The sequence below is a fragment of the Drosophila mauritiana genome, chromosome 2R, assembly GCF_004382145.1.
Source record: "Drosophila mauritiana strain mau12 chromosome 2R, ASM438214v1, whole genome shotgun sequence".
NCBI lineage: Eukaryota > Metazoa > Arthropoda > Insecta > Diptera > Drosophilidae > Drosophila > Drosophila mauritiana.
Window position 1 is genome coordinate 4790726 of NC_046668.1, and position 14172 is coordinate 4804897.

The 14172-nt window shown below is 41.2% G+C and overlaps 4 protein-coding genes across 4 annotated transcripts; 2 read left to right on the plus strand and 2 right to left on the minus strand.

The window, feature by feature from the left end:
• Positions 1–497: 497 nt before the first annotated feature.
• LOC117135896 (transmembrane protein 164) lies at positions 498–3848 on the minus strand. Its single transcript, XM_033296443.1, has 5 exons — positions 3595–3848; positions 1900–2275; positions 1647–1839; positions 1490–1590; positions 498–1343 (listed from the first exon to the last, which is right to left on the minus strand). The coding sequence occupies exons 2-5, from the start codon at positions 2227–2229 to the stop codon at positions 969–971; spliced, it is 999 nt and encodes a 332-aa protein (XP_033152334.1). The 5' UTR covers positions 2230–2275; positions 3595–3848; the 3' UTR covers positions 498–968.
• A 2331-nt stretch (positions 3849–6179) lies between these two features.
• On the plus strand, positions 6180–8557 carry LOC117137215 (tubulin-specific chaperone E). The gene is made up of 5 exons (XM_033298571.1): positions 6180–6543; positions 6612–7084; positions 7140–7563; positions 7623–7905; positions 7966–8557. Exons 1-5 carry the CDS (start codon positions 6448–6450, stop codon positions 8259–8261), a joined length of 1572 nt encoding a protein of 523 aa, XP_033154462.1. The 5' UTR covers positions 6180–6447; the 3' UTR covers positions 8262–8557.
• Positions 8558–10999: 2442 nt separating this feature from the next.
• On the plus strand, positions 11000–11404 carry LOC117137655. The gene has a single exon (XM_033299192.1). The coding sequence runs from the start codon at positions 11023–11025 to the stop codon at positions 11173–11175; it is 153 nt and encodes a 50-aa protein (XP_033155083.1). The 5' UTR covers positions 11000–11022; the 3' UTR covers positions 11176–11404.
• A 2316-nt stretch (positions 11405–13720) lies between these two features.
• Positions 13721–13979, minus strand: LOC117137292. Its single transcript, XM_033298665.1, has one exon. The coding sequence runs from the start codon at positions 13945–13947 to the stop codon at positions 13801–13803; it is 147 nt and encodes a 48-aa protein (XP_033154556.1). The 5' UTR covers positions 13948–13979; the 3' UTR covers positions 13721–13800.
• Positions 13980–14172: the final 193 nt, after the last annotated feature.

Below are 14172 nucleotides of genomic sequence, written 5' to 3' on the forward strand. Positions count from 1 at the left end.
TGCGACGTAAACGTCGCTTCCACCGGGTATTTTTTACTTAATTGAAATTAAAGCAGCGCCGCGGCTTATTGTTATCAAATTAGGAAGGTATATTTCACTTTTCTGGGCGGATGTGCCGTACCTAACCGCCGGGCAGCACCAAATTGAAGGCAGATCAAGTGTTGCCGATAGCTCAGCCGCAGCACAGATACAAGGTAATGGCGATCAGACGAGTCCGTCAATCAGTTTAACATGCAGCTTTTCGTTAAGCACGTTTTTCTATACCGAACCGCAAAATTGGATGCGCCCCGCGTCACCACTCACGTTAGAACAAAATGCTGGCTCCCCGTGAGTCAGCGAGCGCGAACTAGTTCGCGGCCGAACCAAAACATTGAACAGCTGAGTCAGCGCAGCGTTGCCCGCTGCACGGAATGAGCACCTGTTCGACTTCGGCGCGGGACAGGAAACTGCCCCAATTCCCATGAATCCCCATGACCAACCAAAGCCAGGTCTCAGTCTTTTCGACTATTTATTATTTATTTTAAGATTCGGCAACAGCTGCAGATAAACGGGTCACAGTTCACTTGGACAGTGCTGCCAGACCGAACACAGCCCTTTAGAGTTGCCCGTCCCTTGGCGCTCGATTTGATTTTTGAATTTATCTGTTGATCGCTTTAGGCTTACAATTTAAGACACGTACACTATTATTAATCATTGAAGTGGTGTAACTTTTGATTTTTCTTCAAAGTAAGAATTAACTCGATAACTCTTGAGTGGTGTTTGTTTTGTTTAGAAGTATAACCTCGATGAGCATGAAAATTAGCCTTATTTGTTATTATCTACACGTCTTTGTTAAATACATTCACCTCTCTCAGATCTCACAAAAATCCTTCATATTTTAGTATGATCGGGCAATGCGGCTATCTGCAAAGCGTGGACCGCAGCCGTAGTGGCTCGTGAATTGACAGGCATAATAGACGCAGTAAGTACTAGTCGATCTTGGTTGTTGGCATGGTGTACTCCGCTGTAAGGGACGCCATTTCGCCCGCGTCATGCGGGTGTCCATCGTCCACCGCTTCCTGGTTGCTATATCGGTGCCGCAAGTTCGCCTCCTCCTGCATGGCATAGTCACCTTGAGTTAATTGGTGATACTGGGCGGCCTCGCTCCTCGTCTCCGGCATACTTCCCGCTCCGTTCAGGCCGCTACTGCTCCAATTCCGGCGTCCGAACAGCACCACCGTGCCCTTACTCAGCAGCGGACAGAGCAGTGTTTGGTGGCAACACGCAAATATCCGGTAATTTGATCCCTGGAACGGATCTGACATCGCCGCACAGAGCATGTGGTCCAGATTGATACCAGTGAACTGCAAAGATGGGAAGGTTTTAGTGACAGGAGACGTTTTGGATATATTGTAAATAATGACTGAGCATAGATGTAAAACATTTTTGCTCGAAAGTAATGAAGAGGTTTTTCTAAATGTGCCAAGTTACTTTGTTCAAGGCCACTTACAATCGAGAGCGGAGAGAGCAGAGCGAAGTGATAAAACAGCATGAAGGCGGTACCTATATGGGACCAGTGGAACTCGCTGAGATCCTCGACAGTGTACGCTCCTGAAAGAGAAAACAAGAGTACTTTTCCGACCAAATAGATGGCGTCTAATAGTTACCGCTTCGGATAATGTAAATCGGTATTATATAGAGCAGTGCATGCTGGATCCAATAGGTGGCCTGCTCGAAGGGATATGTGCGGCCCTCCACCTCGGGGAAAAGAAAAGCCAGAAATGGGCCGTTCAGATTGCTCATCTGTATACGAAAGAGCGCTGTCGTCGTCTTCGTCGGCTTGGCGGCCAAGAGATAAATCTGTAAGTATCCCATGTATTTTCAACTGTTCTACGACAATCCACATGACAAATTGTTAACCTGCAGACAGGACTGGACATGACATGGATTCAAGGCGAAAATCATTGACTGTCCGGAGAGTTTGAAGCCCATCTCAACGCCAAAAATCATTGACAAGGCTATAAGCAGAAACAGTCTTGTAGGACTGTGTGGCTTCTGTATCTCGTGCGGCGGCGGAAGTTTGATCGGCGCTAGGCGTTGCCAGGAACGGTGCATTATAAAGATGAAGAGGGCGGACAGTAGTATCGTCTCCAACCAGCGACGTCGATCTGTCATGTAGTTGATGCATTCTGGTCCCGTTGTCCTCGGAATCTCATCGGATATTCCTCCGACTGCCCAGTCCCATCCCATTTTAAGGCTGTGATGTGAAGTGTCTAGGGTAGTGAGATAACCACTTCTGAAAAACACCATTGTTACACACAAGTTGTTGTATTGCAAAACAAACATAGTTCAATTAAATCATCGCTTTTAAAATAAAGTCCCAATTCTTATTGTTGTTGGTATATCGATAGGAAATGGAACAAATATAAATAACATTCAGCATCCTAAGACCTTCGCGCTTATACGGACATGCGGACGGACACGTTAACAAGAAAAATAACCATCGAAAAATAATTCAACATTTCCGAAAAGTGTGGGAGCGACTGTTTATGCGACTTGTGGCGTTTAGGGGGCGTGACAGTCTTCTTATCTGTTGCTAGTCTGCTTGCGTAATCTTAACTTTCAACTAGGCAGTTTCTAGTTTCTCGACGTTTTTACGGAATGGGCATGGCCAGATTGGCTAGTGATCAAGAATATATATACGTTATAGGGCCGGAATAGCTTTCTACTACGAGTTACTGGATGTGGTTGGTGGGGAAGCTGTCCTCGAAGTAGACTCCACGCCTAGTACAATGCCAGGGATGTTTTCAAAACATTGGTTACTAGGAGATTGGCGCATTGCAGCGTGTGCAATATCAGGTGCTAAGTTTACAAACACGGCCTGCAGGCATAGATCTCAAAGAATATGAATTCATGTCAGCGTTGACATTTGTCGCAGCTGTCCATTGGCCACTTGCCAAGGGCCAAAACCAAAAACCACAAAGCGGAAAGCCGAAGGCCAATGTGCGGGCCCATTGCAATGTTAGCCAGCGACGTACATATTTAAAGGGCGCTTTTGGACGTGTTTCCCGCAAGGTGGCTATGAATAATGCCAGATCAGGCCACAAATTAAACCAATACGGTGGTTCAGCTGCAGGCCTATAAGCGGAAACCTAGCATTGGACGGACGTACAGCCGCAGTCATTGTTATTTTCATTGTCAAGAACACGAAAGCTTTTAGGGGAAAAACAGACTAAGGCACCGGGGTTATAAAACCCTTTTATAGTCATTTGGATCCATATTTGTAACCTATCCACAAGCTACGTATCTATCACAGTTAGAGCTAACTTGAATATGCTGACAAATACAGAACGGTAGGATATTGTTGATTAGATTAAATAACGCACAAAAATCGTTAAGTAATCAGGTTTAACCAACGACGGCGTACATATGAACATTTATAGCTTTTCTAAATATATGTACATGCTGACATTGGAAAACCATTAGGGAAATATTCAACAATCTTTTCGACAGTGCTACATATGTACATATGCAGTTACTAAACTTCGGCAAGAGAAAAAAAAAGAAAAAAAGCCCGTTCGCGCCGACACGATTTTCGATTTTTCCATCCGTTACCTATAAGTCTTCCGCCTGAAACTGCCACGTGTTCTGGTCCGAAGCTCCGTGAGATAGCCCTAGTTTCACCGATGAATTTTTCACGCTATTGAGCAAATCCCGCGGATATCGCACATTCTTTGTTCCTTTTTTATGTTCAATTACATATTGAGTGCATGTCTGCATTAAGCATGCAATTCGCTGGGCGAAAAGAAGAAGGGTGGCGAAAAAAACGCGACGTTCTCACTGAGCGACTGTCTGCAAGCGACTGGGACTTAGCGCGGCTGCCGCACATTGTCCTTGGTCGAGCTTTCACTTTCTTCCTCTCGGCGCACGCGCTCTCGCCCACTTGCTCTTTGCTAAATTGGGCGCCAAAAATGATTGTACCGGCTGCATTGGGTCGACGAGGGAGGCAAAGTTTGATATTCATACGCCAAGCACTTGTATGTATATGAAAATGTGTACATTCATCTGCGGATGTGGATTTCCACTGCAACCGCCCGTCGTCAATCGCAAATTGGATTAGCAGTGGGCGACGGTTGGGGGGCGACTGACCCAGAAAAGATGATAATGCGGTGCCGGCAAGAAAATATACTTGTTAAACTTACAATCATATATACACATATATCTTTGACAGAAACACCCTGACTATCTTTTTATCTCTGATTATCTTTTGCTTTTTTTTCAAAAATTAGCTCACTAAAATCCACTCTTTTTCAGTATACGAATGATATTACCGTGCTCTACAAGAGGGCAAACCCAACTGCAATTAACAATAATTGGCGCAGCCATTCAGCAGCATTGCAAAACTGCAGGAAGAGCAAACCAAAAAAGTCGATTTGAACAATTTTAAACTGGCTGCATCAGTAATATAAAATGCTCCATAAAAATGCACCTGATTTTTCAATGATAGAATAGATGATAGATAGAATGTAAATGAAAGAATGATGCGTTTTCGACCGTATAAAGTGTTCTCGTTCAGGATCTCTGGCCAAGTCGAGCTAGCCGTACGGAAATATCCGTATGAACGTGGAGATCTCAGGAACTAAACAAGCTAGAACGTTAAGAATAAGCATGCTGAGACGCAGTTACTGATATAGCCACGCCCACAATCCGCCGAAAACTGTCTCGCCCACACTTTTAAAATTCAAATTCTATCGATATGCCAAAAAATGTTTAAATTTCTCGTTAGCAATACTAGCTGAGTACCTCGTATCTGATAGTCACTCGACTATAGCGATCCCTCTTGTTTTTATTTAGTTGCGCACCGGTTTTGCATTATCCGCCACTTTTTTTGTGGAGACAAATTATACCGAATAGATTTTTAGATTCTAATTGGGAATAAGTTAGAATTAATCTAATAGCAATCTAATAGTAAAATTTACTGGAGAAAATGAATGTACATAAGTATGATTGCGAAAAATTAACAACGCTGATCAAATATAATTCTGCTGTAAAATGCACAAGTGCATAATAAACATTTGCAGGACACTATATGAAGTCTAAAAACACACCACATATATATATAGGGATTCATGGCTCCATCCCTCAGATCTCATTTGGAAACGCTAATCTTAAATTAACTTTCTCCTTTATGTATCTCAATATGAAAGATTCGAAATTTACATTAAATTTAAAATGGGGTTGATGTACATTTAGTCATGTTGGGTACAGTCTGACGAGGGCTGCTATCGAATCTCAATATTTTTTCTAAAAATCTTAAAATCAGAGAATATCTCGAAAACGGCTAAACCTATTTTGATAAAATACTTACCACAACAAACAGCTAGTGATAAACACATTTACAAGCCGTTAGCTTACTACAATATATAAATTTGAAAATGTTTGGTTTGTATGTATAGGCCGCACTATCGAAATGACTATCGTAAATGTCAGCACTTCTATATGTAGAAAATGCAATCTCCTCGAAAATCCCAATCAAATAATAATCTCAAAAAAGGTCATTTAAAGTTCAACACTTTTTATGTAACTCGCATTTTAAGACACGATCTTCAAATTGGGAATTGATTTTGGTTTCCTATTTTAAATATATTTTCATGCATATTTTAAGCTTCAGTCGTATGTAAATAGACCTGTCAAAATAATGAATAACTATATTAATAATAAAGGCCCCAAGAAACAACAATTCCTCAACAATTCTCTGCGAACTCACATGCTCGCAAAGTTGTTCTATAATGCCATACAATTTTTTATTTGTAAAGTCTTGCTGAGATTGTTTTTATTTTTAGCACATTTCATTTAGCTATATTTCAATCTTTTGCATTTTTCAAAAAAGTCAAATAGAAAATGACAAGAAAATAAAAGTTTTGGGTCATGAAATCGGATTTATCAGCAACTTTGACATATTTATTTGTTATTAATGCCTTATATTACACACCTTTAACGAGAACGTAAGTAGACTTGATATAATCGCTTGATTTTAAAAGTACATAAACCTGGTAAAAATTTAAGGTACCATTTTTTAAAAATGACAAGCAAGAAAAAAGTTATTACGCTACGTTGTCACGTTACGAATCCTTACGTTTCGCTCACTTAACGCCCCTCGAAGTGTGACCAGTCCGCGTAATGAATAGGTATTCCATTGATATCCGCTTACAGCCACATTTGACTAAACACTAAATATAAATAATAGTTTTTGACTTTGAATTTAGGCTTCAGGACCTATGCAAAGCTTTATTTCCTCTTTATCAAAGCTGTAATGTTGATGTAAACCCCGGAGAAATCGTTTGCAACTATATCCGAACACATTCTGGGAGCAGCTGCGAATAGGCAGACACAAAGGCGTGAACGAGTGTGTAACAGCCGTGTATATTTGTGTGGGCGCCGAGAAAACCACAAACAACAGCCACAGCGATGGTGGGAATTATCGAGGAGGTGCAGCTGTTTTATCCCCTAGGAACCCGCATCAAAATTGGAGACAACTACGGCACAGTGCGTTATGTGGGAGAGGTGAGCCGTTGGCTGGTTTGGTTTCCGCAGGCTTAAGACTTAATCCCAACCTGCTATCCGTATTTCAGGTGAGCGGCCATATGGGTACCTGGCTGGGAATCGAATGGGACGACGGACTGCGCGGAAAACATAACGGCATCGTGGACGGCAAGCGCTACTTTCAGACGCAGACACCCACGGGAGGCAGCTTCATCCGACCGGGAAAGGTCGGGCCGTGTGCCACCTTGGAGGACGCTGCCCGGGAGCGGTACCTAAACTACGACTCGAGCAACGTCGACGAGTCTCTTATCCGGGAAGCTCAGGCCAGCCTGCAGGCGTCGCTTTTTGAAGTCGTGGGCATGGACAAGATCGCTCGCAAGCAAAGCAAGTTCGAGCAGCTGGAGGAGGTGAGTGTAGACCAGACGCCGGTAAACGCTGCCGGGTACCTGAAGGAGTTGACACACCTCACCACGTTGAACGTCAGCCATACCTTAATCTGGAATTGGGAGATCGTGGCCAGCATAGCGCAACAGCTACCCTCCTTAACCAACCTGAACCTGAGGTAAGTGAAAAGGCATGCCCTTATGTGTGCCACATTAATGTGCCAAACCTTTCAGCTCCAACCGATTGGTCCTGCCCACGTCATCTCAAATCACGGAGCTTGAGCCCTCATTTCGGCACCTTAAGCGCATCAACCTTCGCAGCTGTGGCTTATCGGACTGGAAGGATGTAATGCACACAGCGCTTCTCTGGCCAAATATTTTGTCACTGGGCTTACAGGAGAATTCACTCGGCCAGCTAGCAGAAGTCGATCGAACAAAAATATTTAAGCAGCTACATGAACTCGACTTACACCGCACGAACATTATGGATTTTGACCAGGTGGCAAAGTTGGGCAACCTCACGACTTTGCGCCTATTGAATATCATGGAGAATGGTATCGAGGAGATAAAACTTCCCGACTGTGATTCACAAGAAAAGCTTAATATGTTTGTGTCGCTGGAGCAGCTGAACCTGCTTCACAATCCCATTTGGAATGAGGTAGGGCAGCGTTATTTTTCGGTACTAAAAAATGTACTGTCATATTGTTATCCTCGCAGGCTGACGCGTTTAACGAGCTGGACAAGCTACCACAGCTGAAACGCCTGAGTAAGACTCCGCACTTAAAGTCAAACTTTGATGAAATGTTTTCCAAGGCTGTAGCTAGCATAGCCAGCCTGCAGTTCATTAATAAAGCCGAGGTGACAGCGGAACAGAGACGTGGAGCCGAGTACGATATTTGGAAAAAGTATGCTCTAGATTGGATGCAGGCGACGCAAGGTGGGACGGACTCCTTACGGGAGTTTTGCCGAAGACATCGCACCTACCCACTGCTGGTTAAAAGTAAGCTACTTTCTCCCTTGGGTATTTAAAAATTATTAAAATATATGTATGTGTTTACAGAGTATGGTTCCCCGACAGACTTTGTACCGCGTAGTCAAGCGAAGCAATCGAATTTGATCAATGTTTCCATAAGGCATCAGCTGACGGGTGAGACCTGGGAGAAAAAAGTCCCGCGAATGATTACTGTGCAGACGCTGCAGGGATTGGTTATGAAGCGATTCCGGTTAAGCGGTGACGTGCCACAGCTTTGCTACGTTGATGCGTTGCATCCGGATCTTGTGGTACCATTGGATAACAATGCTAAGACACTGGACTTTTATTCTGTACAGGAGCATGATACAGTTTTGGTTCAATAGCGGCCAGTATAATAGCATGGACTTTGCCCCATTCTCCGTATTCAGATGTATTACAGTTTTAGACAAATGAAAATCAAAAATTCCTGTTCGATTTTACTTCTGTCTCCCTCTGTTTTAAATTGCAAATGTTATGTTAAGGTACTAATAAGTTCAAAATTTCACTAAGCAATTCCACTCAGATATTTATACTGTTTTGCTTTTCAAAAAAGAAAACACGCTATTTAACCAGAGAATTAAAAAAGCTTTTTGCTGATATTGTGGGACATAACGATGTTATCAGCTGTATTAAAGTTGAAGTAGATGTGTATTTCAAATATTTTTAAGATACCATAGACGTTTGGATTGGAAATCAACAAAAATGCCCACCAACGGCCATGGTAAGATCGACAAGCTAAGCTACGGATCCTTGTCAAGAACATATATGTTTTGATAACCTAAAAGGGACAGGTGATTGGAGAGAAGCGCAAGCTTGTTGCCGAAAAATAGCTCTCCTACTTTTTGAGCAACAGGTAGCTAGTTTTCTCTGGTTTTATTACTTTCCTCTAGATTCTATAATCTAAAATAATATGTGAAGAACAGCGATTATCAGTTTCCAGAAATATGTGCCCTAATGTAATAAATCGCTAAAATTTGCATAATTCGGCTCCAGCAACTGTCGCCTGGTATTATCATTAATGGAGTCGGACTTAATTGTTGACAAAGTTAAAGTTGCTCATAAAACAGAAGGAACCGCCCCCACGAAAAAGTCAGGCATGTTTACGACTTGCAGACAATACATTATTAATGAGTGTGTCGGCGCGTGGACTGCGTGAAATATCTGCCCAGATGGGGGGGAAAGGTGCTCCGTACGTCGCTTCCTTGCGTTACATGACGCACTTGGCAAGTGCACTTAGACGAATACAACAAGAGAGAAAGCTATGGTCGTCTATCAGATACCCTTTACTCAGCTAGTGCGAGAAAGTTTGATTTTCTTTTTGGCACAGTGATGGAAATTGGCAAGAAAAATAATAAGCTGAACACAAATGAAAAAGTGTGGACGTGGTAGTTTTGGTCGGTATCTTTGAGAGATAAAGATTGATAAGTACAAATTACAAAATAATCTCTCATAACCCTAAAGGTTTTAATTGGTGACGAAATTAAAAAATAAGGAGTGTTCGTAAGCCAAGATTTTAAATTATATCTTATGAAAGCAGGAAAAGACAATTTTCTGTGCGATAAATCGCCCTCAATCCGGAGTTTCAAATATTTTTTTTAATTTGTGTTGGCCCGCTAAGAGCTTTTCTAAATTTTTCTCTCTTTAACTTTTCAGTCTGCTCTCATGTTCTTCTTCAAAAACCAAAAAACCGAGAACGAATTCATCTCAAAAAAACGGATATTGAGATCGCTTTCTTTCCGAAAGCTAGAACGTTTAAAACTATTTGTGTGCAGCTTTAACTTTGCCATTGAGCCAAAGTGCGCTCTTACTTTGCTCATCGTAGCGCAGCTGCTTATCATGACAATATCATCGCAGAGAAGAAGATACACACAATAACAACTATTTTTTTAACTAACCAATATAATCGATTACTGAAGAAGATATTCCCGGCCCTGATATTTTCAACACACTCGAAATATGACGATACCCTTTAATTTAAATATTCTTGCAATTAGGCAAGGAAGGCACTACGGTAATTTTACACGTTACTTTTGAATGTAAATGGGTATGTTAGATTCGTTGAAAAGCAGCACAAGTTGTTTTCCTGATGCTGTCACTCCCACTCTTCTTCCATAGATATGTTTTATTTTTATTATAATACTTTTTGGCAATTTCTATCGCTAATTTTTTTTTTTTGCATGCCCACTCTAACTGCTAATCGAATGTATTTGGCAAGTTTAAATTTTATTTAAATTATATAAAAAAATTATATTTAAATAAAGATCAACAGTTTTAGTCGGTTTAAAACAGTTGAGCTTTATTTATTTTATTTCTTTCCATTTTCCTTCGATATGTCAAAAAATGTGGGAATTTCTCGGTCGCACTCCCACTATAGGTACTACATAGTCGACAATCACGACTATATTTAAAAAATTGTTCTAAAAATGTTCTATGCTCTATTATCAGAAAAAATAATAAAATAAAAGAAACAATCAAATAAATGATAATAGGTAAAATAATATATTTTTATAAAAATTGGAAATTCAAAAAATAAATTAATAAAAACAGTTTAAAACATTTTTTGAATGTTGCATCACTAGAATCTGCAACTTTCATTACAAATAATATAAATGGGATTAATACTATAACATAAAAAATGATGATATGTTAATTTAATAATTAATGACTAGTCTGACAAAAGCACCAAATGTATGTTACGACAAAAAGCGGCAAAGAATTAAACAGCTCCATATGGATTAAAACTCAAATTAGATTTATTTAATATCCGCCAAATTCTTATTTGTGGCCACAGTCGTGAATTCGAAATGACAAATCCAATTTCGATGTCTAATTTTCCTCGTACACAACCGTCATCAATGGTAATTTAATTCCGATGAGTTTAAAATGTGTCAATTACATATGGGAAATTACGTTTTGTGCTCAATTGTGCATTGAAGGCCCACAAGGTTCCACTGCCCATGGGCTTGTTAGCTGTGCAAATGTTTTTTTCTGCGATTCAGGTCAAAACACTTGACCAGGTCGCATCTGGTCAAATAGATCTCGAGCACAGCGAGCACCTATAAATTAGCGATCAATGCGACCACTTGCGAACTTTAACTCGCAATCATGGATATCTCAGTGCTGTGGCTCTACCTGGTCCTTGTGTCCGGTCTGATCATCTTCTTGGTGCCCACTGTAGAGTCCACCTTGCTTCTGTGGGCCTGCTTATACCGGCTGGAGATCTGTCCCTTTAAGACCACCACCTCTAAATCATCATAATGAAAATACTATATTTAACTCCCGACTATTCCAACGGTCAATAAAAAGAATAATATTTTAAACATTCTAAATCAACTTCGTCGGAGTCCGCTGTTTTCACAAGCAGAGCACTTGCTGACTCCAAAAAGATACATCATCATCAGAAAACCAAATCCAGTCCTCTGTCTATCCCATCCCCTTGACGCTATGCTTGGCCGGTTGAGTAAGTAAGAGCCAAAGTTATCAGGCAAGTGTGAAGTTTGTCATTAGTTGCTGGCACTAATTAGGTGTAAAGCTCGCTCGGCGGCTTTTATTTTTGCGGCTGTCAGTACGTGTCCTGGTTTGGTAATTCCCAAGTGAAACTTCCGCTTAGATCACGTCGTTTCGGGTCATTTAAGCGGGCTTCCGTGGAAGTATTCCTGCCTCGCAGTGTGCGGTCGGATTCAATGTATTGACTTCGTTATATCTCAATTAGTCAAAGGGAACTCAGGCAAACTCCACGCTCCTGTTATTACCTGTTCAGAGAAATTAAGTTGTAGACTTAAGCGAGAAAAAAAACGAAATAAATATGTAATTTAATATACCCGTTTAAAGAGCGAAATAAGATACACATTTTTGCAGCTCTTACAAACACGTATGTACTTAGTTGGCACTGACAATAACAATAACTCAAAGATTGCAGCAAGTTTTTTTATTACATTGTAGATCATTACAGTGCAGAGCTATCATGCCTTCATAATAATATAAAATTACCGCTCTGGTATTAATTATTTATCAATTTTAGCCAAAGATATCAGTCTAGAATGTAAAAAATAAGAGTCACGACACAGACTATTAAGTTCCCTAAGTTAAAGGTCTCTTAAAAGTCGTCAAATCAGAGTGTAAAACGGTTTAAATTTAAATATTAATATTTTCCAGAACTGACATAAAAGTGTTGAGTAATTCAGGCCTAGTATTTAACGGGCGAAATCTGTTCTGCCGCTGTGAAAGTTGCCGCTGAAAATGAAAGCCCTTCTGTGTAAATACCCCTATTTTTACGAGTTAATCCAAAATATGTTGGCGATTTGCATTCGCAACACTTATTGTTTGACATTCGATTCCTAACAATTCAGTCACCACTCATTGTGGCAGTGCAGAATTAAATTTATAAAACGTTAAGCATCCCAGGCCATTTCCTTATTACCAAAAATTGAGCCAAAAACATACTGAATTTTCATAGCAGAGTAAAGGAATCCACATTCACATTTTGATTCTCTTTGAGTAAGCATTTAATTAGAACCGAGCCAGGCATTACAAAATGCATTCAACCATGCTGGGCAAACAATGCTTATGCGAATTCGCAGGTGGGCGAAATAATATTAGGTCATACGAACTCAACTCAACGAACGCACAAAGGATAACAATTTTGGGCTAAACAAAAATAGAATTCGAACCACAGGCCGCAAAGCGAATTTCCTGGAAAGAGAAAGCAAAACAGGGTTCAAAATTAACATCTGGCGGCTAAGCGGCTAAATACCAAATGGCCAATAAAAGCGACGCTAACTTAAAGCTGTGGGCCATTAAAAATTGTTAAAGCATGGCAACCAAAATATCCGAGACAGTATTTATCCCTTCGCGTTGGACAGACGGGGACATGACCAGATCGACTCGGCTAATGATTCTGATCAAGAATATATATACTTTATAGAGTATACAGATTCGTATTAAGCGAATCATACGAGTAACGGGAATAGTTTTGATATCATATCTCTTGAAGGCCTTCGGTTAAAAGTGCGGGTTTTCTTTGCTTAACAAGTTTGCCGCACTTAAATTAACTTTCACTTGCCGTTTGATGTCCATCACAAACGACGTTCCCTTTCGGTGTTCCAAGTTCACGGGGGATAAACGCATTCCGTTTTCCAATTTCGGGGTGACAATAGAAGCAAATCGATGTAAAGTCAACTTTAAGTGTTTGAAAAGGTGTAAAAATCGAAGTGTGTACCAGCGACTCGCTTAGAGGCGCCACAATGTTGCAAGCTGTCGTCGCCAAGTCGTGTCAAAGTTTCCGCCGCCCTTTCCGAACGACTTTTTGCCTGTGTCGCCGCCAGCCAGTGGCAGCCTGGGGGCGGAATGGTAAACTTCGGGACGAACTTACACGTGTTCAAGCACAGGAGAACGGGCAGCGGATGCCGGGGGAGGGTGCTCCACTCGCCCTCGGAGTCGTATTAGACTGCCCCGGTTGGTAGTTCAAATTTACCGAGTGCAAACAGCAGGGAGATTGCAATTAATTAAATATCACTCATACGTCAGGTAGTCCAGCATGTTCGACTGGGAGCGTGGGCAGCCCGTAAGATGGCCGAAATATCGCGTGGAACACGTAGGCTCACTGTTCGAATGCGTAATGGGATTAAAGGTGCCGCGTGGGCGATTTCCAATGGAGGAAAGACATTTTAAACAGTAATCCACAATTGATTGAGTTTCGAGAGACGAGATTGACCTTGACTAAGTCAGTTAAAGCTCAATAAAATGAGTACGACAAACATGTCTTTTTTGTCAAGGAAGTTGAGCGCTCTTTCTCTTATTTCGGTCTTGAGTAAATATATTTTTTAATGCATAATCGTATTTATTGGGCGTGGGAAGGGGCAACAAAGACAGAAATTCACTGCATCATCCAGATGAAGTGGTGTTGAACGGACAGAGGGGTGACTTCAACAGGCACGCAAGCAGGATGAAGCAACCATCTGCGGTGGGAGACAGGAAGGCCATGAGAATGGCCAAGACCACCAGGTAAAAACACACCGTTGTGGCAATCATCTTCGCTGATCTTGGCTACGAACTCAAGGGTCGGGAGATGGCCTTCCTCCTTTTATACCGGTCCCGATGAAGCTCGATGAGGTCGTAATGCAGCTGTCAAATAGTAAACACATATAAGTTGTTGATCTTTACCTGATCAATGTTTTCCATACCAAATTGTACATATTTGTAACGCTGTTCTTAATTAAACTTCTTACATAAGTGTTGAGATGTCGATTTTCAATG